The 19186-nt window shown below is 43.9% G+C and overlaps 1 protein-coding gene across 1 annotated transcript; it reads left to right on the top strand.

Moving 5' to 3' along the window:
• The first annotated feature begins 1324 nt into the window (after window positions 1-1324).
• On the top strand, window positions 1325-5473 carry LOC136473804 (probable magnesium transporter NIPA8). Its single transcript, XM_066471439.1, has 14 exons — window positions 1325-1524; window positions 1778-2131; window positions 2829-2916; window positions 3002-3063; window positions 3392-3477; window positions 3572-3645; window positions 3776-3878; window positions 3956-4084; window positions 4198-4297; window positions 4385-4504; window positions 4592-4682; window positions 4752-4806; window positions 4908-5007; window positions 5088-5473. The coding sequence occupies exons 2-14, from the start codon at window positions 2039-2041 to the stop codon at window positions 5238-5240; spliced, it is 1254 nt and encodes a 417-aa protein (XP_066327536.1). The 5' UTR covers window positions 1325-1524; window positions 1778-2038; the 3' UTR covers window positions 5241-5473.
• The last annotated feature ends 13713 nt before the right edge of the window (window positions 5474-19186 follow it).

The raw sequence follows: 19186 nt of genomic DNA, 5'->3' as shown, positions 1-19186 counted from the left end.
TAATTGCGATAATAAACCATGTAATGCCAATATCGCATTGAAAATCTATAAAATCATTAGGCAGTTATGGTCAATGATAAAAACAGATCTAGGACCAACATACTTCCTCCGCTCCCTTTTTAACTATCGTTCTTACTTCCCTGAGAAGTCAAAGGTACCTAACTTCAAAATGGAATAGAGGGAGTATTCGAGTATATAGATTTGTATTTCTGTTAGAAGAAAATAATTAGAAAAGAGAGAAAGTTTTGATGCGACATTGCACATGTGTAAAGTTATTTTTTCCAACACAAATTTGTACATAAATAAATAGGCAGCATATCCTAAAGTAGCTAGAGCATACCTAAGCATCTTATTATCCATCCATTTTTTTTATGCAAATGGTAACATATGACGACCCGTCAATGAGAAAAACGTTTATTTTCCCTAAGTACATCCGGCGTGCATATGTCCTGACATTTTTCTTTTTGAACGAAATTACTTTCTTACACATGTGTTCGAATCGTTAGTGTCCAGGATGGAAACAAGTGACATTCGAGATCAAACATGTTATTATCTTAACAAATGGCAACATCGTCGAGTAATAAAAAGACAGAAAGAAAAGCATGTGGAGCCACAATTGAAAAGTGACAACGTAGAAAGCTGAACCAACCTCCGTGTTCCTCAAAGTTGGTGGCTTAGCTTAATTGTTCCTCGAAGCTAGCACCAGAAATTTGCAAATGAAGCAAAAGATGCTCCAATGACAGCGAAACGAAAGTCCAACCCCACAACCGATGCTGAGACCTTTTGTTTCAACTCGCAGGCAACGGTTACTGCTACTCCATCATTAGAAGCACAAGACACGAGAAAGGAAAAGAAGAGAAAGCTACGACTTTTTAACTATCATCGGTATCTGTACTTATTTGAAAAGTTAGAGTAACACAGTGTGTCCATATATATACAGCCTATTCGTTTGGCTATGACTTGTCGTAAACGATCGTAAATTTCTAGCCAGAACAGTATTTTTCTCTTACACAAACCAGTCAGTAGTACTTCTTCACGAACCAGCCAACCGAACAGGCTGATAGACTTTGATTTCAAAATGTATTAGAAATAAACCTTGGAGAGTTGGAGCCCCCAAATCATGCATATCGCCACGCGACAAAGCTGTTGTTGTTGCAACATAGCTGTTTTGAAATAATAAAAAAAAAAAAGGCGTGAGACCAGCTGCATGCTGCCCTGGCCCCACCCTTCCGGGCCGCGAGATCGGGATCCGACGGCACACACGAATCTTGACGTGCCCACCACCTCCTCTTACCTTTCTGGCTTTCTTTCTCCTCTTACCGGACAAGCAAGCCTACCTTTCCTTCTGTCTTCCGTTCCCCCAGCGTTCGCGCTCTATCTCCCTGCGGCCCTCCCTCCCTTCTCTCTCTTGCCGACGATTACGCCAGGTGCCCAGGTCTTCTTCGGGCCGAGGTCGGTCGCTGCCGCCCTACGCCAGGTGCCCAGGTCTTCTCCGGGCCCTTCGCCGGCGACGAGCACCACCAGGTACGCGTACGCCCACCCCTTGGTCTCTCATTCCTGCTGTGCGAAACCGAGCACCCAAACCCTAACTTGCTATTTGTAATCGGATCTGGTCTAATTACAAGCGTATATGCATGTATTATGCCTACGAGCTTCGATTGTTTTGCAAAAAATTATCTGGGTCCGCCCTGGTACATCATCTTTGAATGCCTTGTCAAATGGCATTCATCCCGATTGTGTGGGTCTGATTGAAATGGCATTTATGTCTTTTTTGCAGGCTGAGCTCCACAGTGGTTCTCGGAGAGGTTCGTAACAGACTACACCTACGCGAAGAAGAGAAAAAGGGATCTTGGAGAGGTTTGTGATAGACTACTGGGGGTGAATACACCTATGCTAAAGAAGAGAAAAAGGGGAAAGAGAGAAAGTTCTCAATGAATTGAAGTCCATATGTCCAAAACAAGAGCAAGGAGCTGTTGTACAAGGGACTTGTGGAAGGAGCATATCAAATATTTGTAGGAGATAACTTTACACTTGACTCATGGGCGACTGGGTTATAGGGGCGTTGATAAACATCGTGGGGAGTGTTGCCATAAACTTTGGTACCAACCTTCTGAAGTTGGGCCATGATCAGGTGGATATTACATGTTTCTGAATTGTGCTCCTTGTTCTTACTTCTAATATACTTCATATATGTGTTCCAGTGAAAAGATCAAGGAGAACATACATGCGGGTGCCCTAGTTTGACCCATTTAGTCAGTTGAGGGTGAAAACACCTTTAGTCTAAATCCTTTTTTTTTTTTGCCAAAAAGAAAGCAGAAAAAAATGAACCCTAGTAACACCCTTTTTTGGTTACTAGATGACCTAGCCATTTCATCTGTAGGCTTCATCATGAGAAAATGTTGCATTAACTGATTAGGATGTTGATTGCCTAATTAGCTATTTCTAGTGCACTTGAAGTTGTTGTAAGCAATAAATTGTGCATTTGATTACAAACTGTAGGACAGCATGTCAAATATAGCTTGATTCCCTAGGCTGATTTTGGTAACTTTGTAGCTAACCTTTGCTGTGGTATTTGAGCATTATCTACATTAATGCCTAACATCCTTTGAAGTTAATGTGATTGTAGTTACTTTTATGTGCGGATTATGAAAAAAATGAACAACCAACTTATGACTATGACAAGTTAGGCGGTAAAAAAGAAGAAATAGGCACCCATTCTCATGTTGAATAGATCCTGCACTTGCACTAGGCACAGTTCCCATGTGTGAATATGATGTCATTTTACGTGAGATGAAGAATAAAAAAAATATGTTTGTTTTATTTGGCAGAGAGAAAAGCTTTCCTTAATTAACAATAGCGAGGGAAATGAAAAATTCGTCCCGAAGTCTGTTATGCATTTTCAGACTTGGAGAATAGGTACCACTCCTGTCTGCTAGAATTTATTTACTAATTTTAGTCTTTTATAATCAAAAGCCAACTTTAATGCTACATCTGCATTCAGGTATACTCTTTTTTGCTGCTGGGAACTGCCTCAACTTCATGTCATTTGCTTATGCTGCACAGGTTCTTTTTCGTTGTCCTCAAGATTTCAAAAGCAAATTTAGTTTAACATGTAGGATGTAATATAATATGGGAAACTCATGAATGGTTGTGTAAACATGTAAAGAATAAAGCTCTTGTAGAGACTCTGGATTTGTGCCCTGTTCTATTGGAAATACAGGAATAGCATTTTTCCATTTGTTGTTGGGTTAAAAAGATAAGAGCTTCTCAATTGTACAGTTTCCATCTCTTGCTTCTTACTTAGAGCTAATAATGGCATCCAATCATATTTTCTTTTCTATTTCTCTAGTGTTTTGATTTGGAAATTGATTATTTACTTGGTATATTGCAGTCACTACTTGCAGCTCTTGGATCAATCCAGTTTGTGTCCAACATTGCTTTTGCCTACTTTGTGTTGAACAAGACTATTTCAGTGAAGTATGTATGTTTCTCACTTCCCGTTAGCTGGAATGAAAATTACAATCAATACATGGAATCATGTGATTAATGAAGCTTTTGCGCTTCTTTCCAGAGTCATGGTAGCCACAACGTTTATTGTCTTCGGCAACATCTTCTTAGTATCCTTTGGCAACCATCAATCACCTGGTATGGGTTGTTCCATTTGCCATTTCTACTATATGTAGTATCTGCGAAATATTTGCAATGTAGAGATGTGCAATTTCGGTTTTTTCGTGGTTCCTATTTAGTCGTGCTAATACTAAAATTATCTTGTCAGTTTACACGCCGGAGCAGCTGATCGCAAAATACAGCAATTTGGTGTTTGTTCTTTATTGCATGTCATTGGTCTTTGTTGTTGCATTTAACCATTATCTCTACAGGTGAGGCCTTGCTCGTGTAACCTATTCTCTTCAGAAACAGGCCATGCTCTTCCTTACCAGTTCAAAAACTTTTGCAGGAGTGGAGAAACTATTAATTCAAACAGTTCAAAAGATGTTGGCACATATTGGCGAACAATGTTGCCATTTTCTTATGCTGTTGTATCTGGTGCTATTGGATCTTGCTCAGTCTTGTTTGCAAAGTCATTGTAGGTTACATTTTATTTCATAAAAATCCATGCATCAAGGATGCTGATTTTTTCAGATTTATTTGGTGCTGACTACCATGTGTTATCCCTCCTCCTTCCTGTTTCCTGTCCAGGTCTAACATGCTGAGGCTGACTATGAGCAGCAGATACGAGTTCCATAGCTGGTTCACATACTCAATTGTTCTTCTGTTTCTGTGTACTGCTGGATTTTGGGTATATGGCTAATCTAATGCGTTGTTTCTGAGGCTACTCCGCTGCTGCTGTTTGTCTAATTCAACTTCCGTATGCCCTACGTGACAGATGGCAAGATTGAATGAAGGGCTGTCATTATTTGATGCAATACTGATTGTTCCAATGTTTCAAATTGCTTGGACCTTCTTCTCTATTTGTACAGGATTTGTTTACTTTCAAGAATATCAAGTAGGCTCCTGTTTGCGATAATCAGATAATGAAGTGAATCATGCATTGCTTAATTAGAATGTGAGGATTTTGTTTTTCCGCTGTCAGGTATTTGATACGCTCAGGATAATTATGTTTGTATTGGGCATGACATTTGTCTTCGTTGGGATCTCCTTGCTAGCACCCGATGACACTAAAGGTTGGTAGAAGGTTGATTTTCATGTGCTTTCACACATAAAGATTTTGACTCTTGGTCAATTGTCGGCAGCTGATACAAAAGATGGTTCGAGCACCACCGAGGACTGCATAGTTGATTTGGACAGGTTCTATTCCATGAACTTGTAGAAAGTTTCAAGTTTTGTTCTGTTTCACTTTGTGTTCAGTATTGCATTCAGTGTTTTGATGTATAACTTGGACACTGCAGAAATGGAAAGATGCAGATGGAGGAGACACACACAGATGAAAGCAACTCGTTTGTTACTTCTGTAAAAGTAAAAGCAAAACGTGTACTGTTGAAGGCAAAGGTCATTAGCTTTCTTTCTAGATCTGATTGTACCATAGATCTGTTCACAAGTTCACCTTTCTCATCTAATCTTATTTGCAGTCTGCATGCTCCATGTCCCTTGGCCTTGGGGAGGACACCATAAGCGCTTCGTCGGTGCTTGCGATGCCTATTGTCTCATCAAGAACAACCGGCTTCAGAAATGATCATTCAAAGTATGTCCCTTTAAGAACCACAGATTGGAGTAATCTATAGCCGATGGTGGTATATAGATACACAGCAAAGGTCTTTACTTTTGATGTTGCCTAGCGGATGGCAGTAAAGTTTTTTTGTTGCTTCCAGAGGCAATTGTTTGTTGTGATCGTAGTTAGCTGTAACATGAGTGTATAGTTCAACGTTTTTTCCGTTCAAAACACTGTCCATACCCAGCTGCATATACATGTGTAAGTTTTAGAATACACAACTCAAATGATTCAATTCGCTTCCTATTTGTTCAACCATTTCAGTGGTTGCATGTTGTGATCATCTTTTACAGAATTGCAATTTCTTTTTGTGGTCGGGCTGCATACTGGGAAGGAACCGGGAACCCGGAACCGGGTTAGGTTAGGCTGGGTGTTCCACCATGTTCATGTGGAAAAGCTCGAGTAATGACAAGGCAAGAAGGGCATCTTGTTCTGGCAACTGTGAAATGTGCTTGCAACTAAATCTATGGCCGCTGCTGGTGCAGCGCCAACGGCTTACCGCTAGGGCAGCTAGACTGTCGAAAGCCAGATCATGCCATTCCCCTGCTCCAACAACTATGGAACATGAGGTACTTATACTTGACCAGGGTGGCCCGGCCTGGCACGGGCCCGTGCTCGGCACAGCCCGCCAAGTGCATCGGGCCGTGCCGTGCCGGCCCACGGGCAGCACTGATGACCTAAGCATGGCCCTAAAGGTCTCATGCCATGCCGTGCTAGCCCGATGGCCCGACTGGCCCAGCGTGCCTGTGCCAGCCCAAGGCCTGACACCCCAGACTAAAAAAAAACATGTTCAGCTCAGAATTTTTCATAGATTAAGTAAATAGGTTTCAACAAGTTCTCAGTTATATCTTTCAACAAGTTCTCGGTTATCTTTCAACAAGTAAACATCTTTCACAGATCACAAGTAACATGAATGTAAATATAAATAACTGATATATTAGCTGCTTAGTGCAATGACTGTCTTATTAAAAACCTTTCTGGGTAAAAACTCACACCTTGTGAGAAAACCCCAGAAAGGAAAAGAGTACAACCCACAACTTTAATAAGTGTTCATAAGTTCATTAAGTCTTACAGTCATCCAGAAAGGAAAGGAAAAGAGTACAAGCCCACAGGCCATAGCATTACACATTCTCATCATCAAGATACAAGTTCTCAAATGCCTCGACTAGCTCCACATTCTCCATGGTATGTTGAGTCTTTGTATCTGCTTGCTCCCAATCCTTCACCAACGACAGCATCTCCACCATGTCTGAAGTTAGACGCCGTCACCGTTCCTCAATGATCCTGCGAGTTAGACTAAGTGCAGATTCTGAAGATATAGTAGAAACAGGCACGGTCAAAACATCTCTTGCTAAGATAGAAAGAACAAGATATGACAGTTTGTGCTCATACCACCAGTTGAGGATATTGAAGTCGTCGTCATATTAGTTGATAGTGTCACTGTCAAGGTATGCAGCCAACTCAGAAGCATTCAGGTTAGCACCAGAGTGTGCTGCCTGCAGCAAAGCACATGCTGATGGCCTCCTAGTGGATGAAGATGCACCACCACCAAGTCCAGGAGGTAGACTAGCACCAGCACCAAGTCCAACAGCAGCTAGACTGGCACCAGTACCAAGTCCACCGGCTAGGCTAGCACCAGCACCAAGTCCACCACCTAAAGTGCCACCAAATTCCCCCCCCCCCCCCCCAAGCAGTCTTTCTCTTCCTTGAAGCAGGGCCTGGAACTATGGCCCTTTGCAATCTCACAGCACCAAACTTGTTGTCATACTTAGCAAAAGTATCAGATAGGTTAGCCCTAACAGTAGTTAAATATTTAGAATAGTTCTCATCAGTTAGGTTAGACATAATTTGGAAAACATTGGTAAATCCTCTTATCTTGGCTCTAGGATCCAAGATAAAAGCAAAGGAATAAAGCATTGGAATTGTAGACCAGTAGTCCTCAAACTTCTCTTTCATGGGGCAACAACATTTCTCAGGTCCCTGTCTCTTTCATAAGTAGTATTTAAATGTCCAGCAATCTCAAGAACATGATGCATAATTAGTGGAGATGTTGGATAATAAATACCAGACAGCACAATAGTAGAATCATAAAACTATTCAAGGAATAGAAGTTTTTCAGCAGCTTTCCAGTCATTCTCTTTTAACAACGGCTAGCCATCAACCAAAGGATGGTTTGCAGTGATCCACACTGAAAAAGGGGCCCTGTGTCCTATCAGATGCTTTAGCATCAGATAGGTTGCATTCCATCTAACATCCATGTCCAAGTCAAACTTACGAGGGCGGACACCTTTAGCAATGCAGAAATTTTTGTATGATGCAATGCGCAGATTAGAGGAATTAATGAATGAAATTGCAGTTCTAAAAGCATGCAGCATGGGCTTGAAGACTTCTAGCCCAGCTTTAACAATTAAGTTAATGATATGACAAGCACAGCGCTGATGCAAAAATAGTTCACCAACATAACCAGACAATGCAGGAGCAAGAATCTCCATTGCTTTAGTGTTTGCAGAAGCATTGTCTAATGTAATGGAGAAAACCTTATCAGTTAAGCCATATTCATCAATACAAGTAAGCACACGTTCAGCAATGTTCTCATGAATGTGGACCGTCCGTACGTGGACATTGTGCGGTCTGTGTTACTGTTGCGTGGGCCAAACACATCATTTTCAACCTTCCCATGGTGAATCACGGCCCGTGGGCCATTTGTCAGCCGCAGGTCCATACGGGGACGCCGTGTGGATGGTCCTCACCTGATTTGTTTCCCAATTGGAAAAAAAAATTGAATGTGGACTGCCCGTACGCGGATACTGTGCGGTCTGTGTGTACTGTTGCGTGGGCCAAACACATCATTTTCAACCTTCCCATGGTGAATCATGGGCCACGTGGGCCATTTGTTAGCCGTAGATCTATACATGGACGTCATGTGGATGGTCCTCACCTGATGCACCGATTTAGCTCATCCAGAAAATTAACGGATCGGAAGCGATTAGCTCATATGTTAGGAAGTACACCTATGGTTCGTCATATGGGCCTAGACGCTTTTGCGGAGACTACTGTAAGGATACTCAAGTATTTGGTGGACTACTATGGCATATATTCAGCAGGCTTACTAGCGTCCGGACGACCGAACATGTGAACAAATAGAGCTTCCGGACGCTCGCGCCTATAGCCATTTTCAGCGCCATTTCGCGCATCCACACGGGGCCCATGCCATCCTGAACGTCAGCAGCATCAAAAAAGAGAGGGAGAGGGGGCGGCGGATGCCTCGTTGGCGGCGGGAGAAGGAGGAAACACCCAAGCGAGACAGCAAAAAGCGAGGAGGGAGATGCAACATTCGATCTACTTTTAAAATATCTAGATACAACACTTACAACTCTGAAGGCAGACGAAACACTTGAAACAAGCGTTTGAAACACTTGTGGAAAATGCCTAAAAACACTTGTAAACCATTGCAAACATATGCAACACTAGATAAAACACTTGTAAACATGCGTATGGAAACACCCAGAACACTTGAAACATATACTTGCAACCAGATCTACTTTTGCAATATCCAAATAAAATACTTGCAACATACGTCTGGAACAGATGAAACATTTAGAACATACACTTGAAATATACATGTATAGCCATTACAACATGTGCAACATCACGATCTACTTTTGCAAAATTCATATATAACACTTGCAACATACATTTGGAACATCTGAAACACTTGAAATATACTCTTGCAACATGCGCTTTCAGCATAGCATCTACTTGCTGCTGGGATGAATGGAAGCTCATCAATGCAGAGCTCAATGTCGCGGAGTAGGGGGCGATACCTGTGGGTGGGCGGCTGTGCAGCCCCAGCAGGCCATTCTTGCGCTACTTCCCACGATCATCTACGCAGTGCAGCCGGTGCGTGAGACTGGGCCGCCCGACCCACCGCCGGGCCCCGCCATTGCAGACCTCACTCACCTCGTCAAGGAGCTCCGGGAGCAGGAGTCCCACCTCCACACCGAGCTGCTAGAGCACAAGATCCTCAAGGAGACCGTTGCCATCATGTTGTTCCTCGAGTCCGATGTCGCAGCTCTATGCTAAGAACGCGTGCCTCCACGCCTAGCTCGACGCTGCCAGGACCAGCCAGTAGCGAGTGGTTGAGTTGGAGAAGGAGGTGGCGGAATTGTTTTCATTTTTTGGAGAAGCCAGGAGCAAGCTTCGTACTGGCCTCCACAGGCTTACAAAGGGCACGTCCAGAGTGTCGGACGCCCTAAGGAGACCATTACCATATATTCAATAACGTATGGAGTTTAACCCGAAAACTTCAAGGATTTAGAATAGATTACACGTCGAGCGAGCAATGAGCTCCCCACCGTCTCTTTCCATCTCCTCCAGACACAACCGGGCAGCCTATTCTATTCCTTAGAGTGATCTCCGCAAAGCTCTCACTTCCCTTCTCTACACTCACAATAGCGGTTCACCTAGTCGGGCCCGGAGAACTTGGAGTTAGGCCTCATCACCCGCTTGGGCCTTTCAGCACTCTTCGGCCTTTCTTGCTCTGTTGCCTGGTCATCTGTTGGCACCTTTCTGGTTCCCACTTCCCTAGGGATGTTGCCTCTATCAGTAAGCTTGGCTTGATACCTGACAACTATCAGAGAAGAGTAGCAGCAGCTCAGAAGCTCATCAATCGATTATTCAGAAACATAACTTATCACCTTCTGTAGTTATTGTTCTTCTTCCTCCTTCTGCCTTCTCTTCTACCCGAACCTTCCCTTAGGACTTGTTTGGATGTCAGATTTACCTCAATCTACATGTGTTAGGGTGGATTACTTAGTTTAAGTTACACTCCAATCTACCCCAACACATGTGGATTGATGTGACTCCTACTACATCCAAACAAGACCTTAAATGTATCTCTGATCATGATTAATCCCCATGCTTGCTACCTATCTCCCATTCTATTATTCATTTATTCTCATGATTGTACAATTGATAGCCAAAATGGGACTAGAAAGTTGAAGATGATTCAAAAACCTGTGCAAACAAGAAAAAAATATAAAGGATCAAATCTAGAGCAATTTAAACAAAGTTTAGAAACCCTAGAAAAAACTGACTTAGAATGGTTTTGGAAACCAGCTCAAACTGATTTGGGATATAGGGATGGAATTATAAAAACTAGACTAAGAAACAAACTAAACTTGCAACCAAACTTTTTTTTGCGATTACATAGTACAACTCAGGCACTCACAATGTACGCACACTCACCTCTATGAACGCATGCACACAAACCCTACCCCTATGAGCATCTTCGAAGACTAGGCTGGCAAATCCTCGAGATTGATGAAATCACCATAGGCGCCACGCTATCGATAGCTAGGAACGTCGCCTACTACTAAAAGGACAATACCATTAAATCCTAGAATATCCACTCCCATGGGAGTCGAACCTAGGTCCTGAGGTGCTAGTGACGCTCTTGTAACCACTAGGCTACAAGCCCTTTCACAACTAGCAACCAGACTTGACATAGGACACAAACTAATAAAAACTGTAGACTCTAAAACCAAATATCCAAAGGTTATGGCCTAGGTGTTGGGCAGGGGATTTTTTTTGGTTTCATGGACAATGGGATGGAGGCGAACAAAAATCAACTAGGGTAAAGGGAATACCTGACATAATACCTAAAGCTTTAATTACCTCTTGATGGAAATGGGGTACCCGATTTTCCATCAGGTGGAGATAACCCCCGATTTCATGGAAACTTGACACATACCATCCAGCTTCCGATAAGAAAAACCAAAACCATGCAATTATGGCACCACATCTCCTCTAGTTATCAGCTGTGCACTGCTTAGTTGACCTCACCATGAAGGCTAATCACTGCCTACGAAGAACACAAGCAAGAATAAGAAAGACACAATGTGAAAAATATTGTTAATGTGTGATAATAAAACTCATGAGTTGGGATTTAAAGTCACAATTTGGTTTTAGTAATTGAGTGACAATCTTAGGTGGACTAATGTATTTCCCGTTAGATGAACAAGCACTTAGTCCACACACATACACTAGGATGGGCAAGTCAAAGAAGCCATGGAGGAGAGATGTCTTGTGCATGTGATGCTAGTTCTCAATTAGTGAGATGAATGGGCTTAGTAAATATATGAGATATGACATAGTCTCATATGGCTAGGAGGATAAGGTCAAGGTAAGGCTTGGCTATGAAGGACTAGTTGCAGGAGTGATGGGCAAGTTACAGGCTCGGGTGCGATGGACCACCAATGTGGTGAAGCACGAGTAGAGGGCTTGGCACCGATGGACCAAGGTCTAAGCACTACTAGGAATATCCACTTCTATAACGAACAACTTTTGTCACTGAAGGAGCCAAATTCATCATAATTTAATTTTATGACAAATTAATGACAAAAAATGGTTCATCATAGAAGTCACGTCATACTTGAACTTCTATGACGATTCTAAAAATTCGTCATAGAATTGGATAGATCTATGACAAAAAAGACCATCATAGAATTGTTTTGGCATGCGTGGCAGGGGGCAGCCACGTTGGCAGTTGCTTCCGTTGGAGATGCTTTTCATGTGTACATGCTATAGCCGGTTGCAAAGGTGATGGTTCGAGTACGTGTCACCTTATTATTGCACAAAGTGGCCATCTTTGGTTCTTGCACGTTTCAGATCCTTACTGGACCATGCGTCGGGCCCCTATTGTTGCGCATGTCACTTTTCTATTGGCACACGTGTCATGTTGCGGTTGGGTCACGTGTCACTTCTTCATTGGACCATGTGTCTTATTTTTTATTGGTCCACATGGTCGTTTCTTATTCTACCACATGTCACGATGCTGTCCGTTCATGTTTTGTTTTTTTATTCCGCCACATGGCTTGATGACTTCCTTCCACGTGTCAGATTTTTATTGGCCCACATGTCATGCCATGGCTATTTCACGTGTCATGCACTGGTTCGTCCATGTGTCGCATTTTTATTTGATCACATGGCCTACCTAGGTTCTACCACGTGCTCAACAATCAGTTCATCATAAAAGTAATTCAAGATCATCACTGCTGCATAGATTCAACGAATGTCTACATAATTATTCAGCATGACACTCAAATACAACAAATTACTGTTTACACATCAGCAGCAACCTAGCAGAGTTGACAACTTAGAGTTACCAGAAGAATTGCTGAAGCGCATGATATCCTCACGTAGCTTATTGTACTCCTATTGCTGTATCTTGAACTCTTTAAACTCCCTTTCAGTCTTTTCTATCTTCCTCTTTAGTTCATCCACTTGTTCGACTAGGCTAGCAGAATTTTTCTGTTCAGTAACAAGCTGTTCCTGAAGCATTCTCTCTGCCGATGTCTCTGTTCTGGCGGAGCTTGTCAGGATACCAGTATTCTTCAAAAAAATGGTGTTGTCGCTGACCTAGGAGTGGACCTAGCCCTAAGAGAGACAAAGGACCTTGGGAACAACATCATCACTACTCATTGGTTTGTGCCCATTAGCAACAGGTTCTGCTCGCATAGTTTCCATAACTTCCTATGAAATTCAAGCAGTAAACATTAGGTTACAGATGGTGGAAGAGAACTTTAATTGAAAACCCAAGAGTTCAAAACAAGTAACTCAGGTTTCATATTGATATGGACTACATAAGCACAATGTACAGGTACTGATATGGATTACATGCTGTGAAATTCAAGCAGTAAACAATAGGTTATAGATATAAATTACATAAGCACACTGCACAGGTACCATATTGATTGGTGCAAAATTGCAACTTCAAAATTAAATGATGATGCCAAATTGGCTCCTGCCACTATTGCTTCTATTAACAGTGCACTTGAGTTTCTATTTATACAAAGGCTAGAGTAACAATAAAACACAACCATCACTTATAAATGATTGCAGCTGTACAACATAGGAGGGAGATTTGTAGCCTGGTGCTACTTCACTTTTGCACGGTTTTGCTTGTTCTTCTCAGATCCATGAGACAACTCTCTTGTTCGTGTTGACTTCACTCTCTTGGACTACCTTCCTCTAGGACTGATATCAGCATCACCTTTTGTTCTGCTGGCAAAGCCTCCTCTATGGCTTCTTCGAACTAGATGCTAAAATTGGAGAAACAAATTTAAGCAGCAAGCATGTACAAATTGCATTGCTATCCAGACAACAAAGCATTGCATTGCTATCTGTCCCCCCCGAACTCAATACAAGATAGAACAAGCACCTCAACTACAAGGGCCACTGGCTCATCTTGTACATTTGAATATGTTCCATCTGTATCACCAAATTCCTCAACTACCTCCCCTGGTTCTTCCATCCTCCTATGATTCTTTGTGATTTATGCCTCCCGCTCTTGTTCAAAAGCATTTATTGGCTATTCATCTAGATTACAGAGGTATTTATTAACTAAAGCTTGTACCCAATGTCAACATAACATAGCAAGAGTTTGCAAATAAGCGGCTAACTAGTAACTACAGCTTATATGAAAGTCATTAATCCAATAAAGCACATGTCATCTACACTCACTATAGAAAATATTTAACCCCATCGCTATCTACATATCCTAGGTTCAACCACTACAATATAGCACACTATCATAAAAGGAATTTGGGTACCTCTTCCTCCGCATACCCTGGCTATGCTTCATCGTCGACACCGTGGTCTTGTCATCATGGTCGCAAAAATGGTACGGCCAGCATTGACGAAGGTGTACCAGATCCAGCTCCGGTTAGGGTTCGGATCTGGCTGATTGTGTCAGGTGCAGAGGTAAGGGATCCGAATTCGGCCTATATAGTTGTTAATAGGTGTCGAGGTAGGGTTACCAGATCTAGCTTTGGCTAGGCTAACCTGCTGTCCATGAATCGAAGGGGATCTGGTTCCGGCTAGGGTTCAGAAAGGTATGAGAGAGGGTGTGGCCAGAGAGTGGAGATTGATGAGTTGAGCTGCTGTGCCGATGGCGCTAGGGTCCAAAGTGGGGTGGTAGAGGGGATGGCTAGAGAGTGGAGAGGAAGGCCATGGGGCTAGGATTTAGAGCGGGAGGAGAGACGGTGGTGGTTGGAGGATGGAGATGGAGGAAAAGATGGCGACTCATTGCGCTTTTATGTGGCAATCACAGTACCACAAATGCCCTTGTTTGAAATCGATGGCATGGTAAACCTAATTTTCATGCAGAGGGCAAAAGAGAGACATCTAATTTTTGGTGCATGTTGGAGGCACTGCTCGGCGTGATGCGAAATTTTTGCCGAAAATTAAATTTTCACGCGGGCAGATCTCCCCATCTGTTCAGGGCCCACCAACAACAAAGCCTTTAAGTCCCAAACAAGTTGGGGTAGGCTAGAGTTGAAACCCAACAGAAGCAATCAAGGTTCAGGGCCCACCAACACTGCAAAATGGAGTCTCAAGAAATGGACAAAAGAAACTCAAAAACTTAAAAACCTATCAGATTTCATAGATCGGTAGCTCTAGCAGGAACCACGGCTCCAACACACGCAAGTCTACATCTGAATGGAGGTGGGCGGCGGCCAGGGCTGACGCAACCCCATGGCGAAGGCCATGCGTCACTACCTCTCAGATCCACACTAACAGAGCACGGACATGCTCAAGGAAGTTCGGCCCTGCCCACAGCACGGACATGGCATTCAGCTGCTCCATGACGGATGAAAGAGCAAGAACAAGAAAACCATACCAATTAATAAGGTGTGGTGCCACATGAAACAAGAAGATACAGTAATGAGAGTGCCTTACTAGTGAGCTGCACCTGCGCTTAACCCACTACGGCTTCAGCCGCGACCATCTTCCTATATGCTACGACGAGTGCTGTCTCCATAGCGGAGAAGCACGACTATAGCCGCTCCGCCTCTCAGTTCTCCACGCAGAGAGCCTGCCTGGTCATGTCTAGGTCTTGCACCATCGTCTCCTCTCTTGGATGCTTCTCTGCCACCATGGTTCAAGCTTGAAGAATGAGGTGCTAGGGAGGAGGCGGTGAGCGGGAAAGGTGAGTTCACAAGGTTAAAAGGCAACTATACTCACTCCCCTATTTTCCTCTATTTTTATCGCAGGGGACTACACGGCCGATGGACCTAAATTCCAGTAGATGTCAGGCAATAGTAGGAGGTAAGGCAAGGTCACATCTCCACAATCTCTGAGGAGCACGCCTTTCAAGAAATACGCATTGACAAATGAGCCACCAAAAAGGAGAAGCCAAATAGTAGTTCATATGTTACTGCACTCGCAAGAAAGTCCGAATGTGGCACATTTCAACTCATCGGCCACTATATAGTATAGAGCTGTGAATAAAACTATTGCCTACGGAGTGTACTCGATCACAAGATTTGTATCAGTAGTAGTAGTAGTCATGAGTGGCTTTGATCTGTGTTGAAGCCAACTCGTCTTATTTTCGTGTATTTGATAAGATTTGTTGAACTTGCAAGAACCATGCATCAAAGATAATTTTAATCAGAATTTGGATTTTATAATCTGATGCTTGCCTCTGCAAACTAAGAGAAATTGAAGCAAGCCCTCAGTCTGCCCCTTGACTATCATGACTGCTTGGATTAGACCGCACTATCTACTTCACAGGATCATACAAGGTTTGGCTGTCTAAAATCTTGACTACCCAGACGATGTGCTCCTGCATTCCTGTGTAGGCGCATGCGTGTGGGAGGCGTTAGTAGCCTATTATAGTAGGGGATGCCACCTCCTGGCCCGTTGCATTGATGGGACAGGCGAAGCCCCGCCGCCAGCCCACGCAAACGTCTCGGTCGTGGGGTGGTCGACGGCCCCCAAACTATAGCAGCAAAGACAAGGGGTGAGAAGGAAGGTTATACTTGCTGCCTTCTTTCTCTGGGGCTCCTAATTCCATCCGAAACCTTTTGACTTAAACCCTACTGTGCCATCAACGCCTCCTACCAGGACAATGGCAGAGTGGATGAGGTTGTTTATCGATCAGGCTAAGTTCAACCAGTTGTGAGAGAGGGGGTGATCCCAAAGGCTGCCGATGAGCTCAGGTAGAGAGTCCCGACGAGAAGCAAAGTGGAGCTGAGGCTAAAAAAATAAGGTCATCCCTTTCCACCTTCTTGGGTTCTAGTTGCCGGCGGACCCCTTACTGAGGTGGTTGCTCTACTACTACGGGCTCTGCCTCCATGACTTAACCTAGAGGGGATCCTCCACCTCTCGGTCTTCATCATGTTGTGCGAGGGCTTCCTAGGAATACCTGCCCATTATGATCTATGGTGGTTTCTTTTCTAGGTAGTTCTGCTAGCATCCTCTTGGCACCATCGTTGTCCGATGGGGGGTGCCTCGATCAAAGTTCATCCTGAATTGGAGGAGCACTACCTGAGCCTTGACCACCACTATACCATAGACCTAGATTAGGAGCATAGGTGGCTCTATGTCCCCAATAATTAGTGGCTATAGCTGCTAACTTTTTCTCAAGACTGGTTGTGTCCTGATATGTTGGAATCATGGTCGAGGCTGCCAACCCTGTTAGAACCATAGCATTTGCACTTTGCTAGATGCGATCGAGGATCTAAAGGACCGAAGACTGACATCACCGAGAGTGATCCATACCTTCTTCAGCCATTGGGTCCTCCCCTTGAAGATGAGGGGCCACCCCTAGTGGGAGTTCCAGGGTGCGACAGACCCTACAATCGAGTTGAGCATCCCCATCCGCTTGGAGGAGGTAGATGATCGAATGATGACAACTATTGGAGTGTCCATGTAGGATCATGGTGATGGGGAGGCCCCAGATGCCTTCCATGCTAGGAATCCTCCTTCGACAAATGGACCTCTCATCGGCGTGGTCTCTGACCCACCACTAGTACCCCCTTCGAAGGTGGATCATCACCATACCGCTGTTCATGTTGTTTATCTTCATTTAAATAGAATATGGGAGCAATGCTCACACTAGCTAGTACATGTTCATGCTGTTTAATTTAACTAGTATTTGGAATGTGCCTACTTTCTCAACAGGTGAACGTGGGTGTGATGGCGTCCTGAGCCTCATTGGCCCTAGAGCCCGGTTCTTCATCCGCTGTTGCGCTCAAAAAGTGTTCCCATGAGGCATCCACTGATGGGGGCAGCCACCCGCGATTTTGTTCCGTGCTACGCCGGTCAGTTCGGTATAAGTCATTTGCATTCTCAATCCGATCGCTCTCCTCTTATCCTATATGGGCTTGACCTTGGCTTGCATTGTGCAGCATTTTCTCCATGACAGCGCTATCCTTGGTCATGGGGCTTCCCCCGATGTTGCTGGAGAGTCATCCCATCGCTGCTCGCTGCCACCGAGCCCATGTGTCCCTAAACAACCCTCTGGTTCTAAAGTGGGCAAATCATCAGAAGAGTGGGAATACTCAGACAATGCAGACTATCATCAATTATTGAAGGATTACTGCAAGGTCAAAGCACTATTTTCATTGTCCAGGATGAACGCCAAGATGCTACGTGGTGAGCTAGATGCTGCGTGCGACGGACTTCAAGTTTTCGAGAATGAGGCCTCCCAGGCGCGAGTTGACTGGGTGATGGTGAAGGAGCAGGCCCATAACATGATGAACCTTCTTGTGGAACTGAGGACCTGAGTTTAGACCCTGCAGCTGTGCGAGTAAGCCGCCTGTGGCATGGCCTTCCCCATGGAAACAACAGACAATCCAATTACCATAGAGCAGCACCTCCAAGCTCTGCCGGTCCACCTTCGAGCCATGGTGACTGACCGTTCATCAGGGGGCTGCCATGGCACTGGCTACTGCCCAGCTTCCGATTGGCAATGCAGTGAACGTCCGGGTGGTGGAGGAGGGTTTTCCACCAGGATCAAAGGACGATGACATCGCTGATCTGGTCGAGAGTTCGAGCCGTCCACCAATGCTATCTTTGCGAAGGTGGATGTGGAGCCTTGACCCTATCTATTAGACGTATCAGTAGTATTAGTAGTCATGAATAGGTTTGATATGTGGGACGCCCTTGCAAATATGTGAACTCTTATTTGCGTGTTGGTGTTAACTTTTGTTGAACTTTGTATTGGGTGGGTTAAACTCTGTTGAGCGTGGTGTAGCTCATGTCCTTTAGTCATTTTGTAGCTGGTTTCTAGTTGTCTTTGATATGATCTATAATATGCTAAACATTCATGAGTGCCTTTGATCTCAGTTGAGGCCAACTTGTATCTTTGATAAAATTTGTTGACCTTGAAACAACCATGGAGCAAGGAGTTCATCTAAACAAGTCTTGCCTCGATCTAATGCAGAACAGAGGAGCCATAGCTATTGACTTTTACTGCAAATGCAAGAAAGTCCGCTCGCTGAGTTTTGATCTTGTAGGACGGAATAAAGTATCGCATGGAGTAGAAATCAGTCTGCACCTTAACTACTGTGACTACTTAGATTGGAGTGAAATAAGTATAGAAAAGACCTATCACAGCCACACCAGGCATTCAGGTGTCAAGCGTGTCATGGTGGTCAAAAGCTCTTTCTCTCGATTCACTTCTTGTGTCCAGCTTTCTTGCCGCATTTGCTTCACTCTTGTTAGCCATGCAAGGTCTATATGAAAGGAGCATCCCCCCTTCCCTCACCTGTTTTGCATTTTTCCAAACTTCTCTCTCACAACTTTTCCCTCGACCACATCCCTCTATGATATTAGACGAAATAATGTTTACCTATTTCTTGCAAACCATATGCTCGCTAGATAGTCTGAGCAGCGTAAATTTGAATGGGCTAAACATGTACCTCTTGTACTCAACTATAAGTAGAACTTTTGCCTGATCGGCTATGCTACATACAGGAGTTGCACCGTCTGTGGCTACATGCATGAAGTAGTAAGGTATTGGATTCCTGAAGCAGCAGCTTCAAACACAGCCAAGGGTGTGTACATGATCAGAACCTATGAAATCATGTAGCTATCTCTAGCTAGTTGCTACCCCTCGGCTACTGTGAGCCAACGACTGCTTGGAATGGACTACACTGTATACTTCACCGG

The sequence above is a fragment of the Miscanthus floridulus genome, chromosome 8 (assembly GCF_019320115.1).
Source record: "Miscanthus floridulus cultivar M001 chromosome 8, ASM1932011v1, whole genome shotgun sequence".
NCBI lineage: Eukaryota > Viridiplantae > Streptophyta > Magnoliopsida > Poales > Poaceae > Miscanthus > Miscanthus floridulus.
The sequence above is the reverse complement of the archived record's forward strand: the minus strand, read 5'-3'. Positions and strand labels throughout refer to the sequence as shown.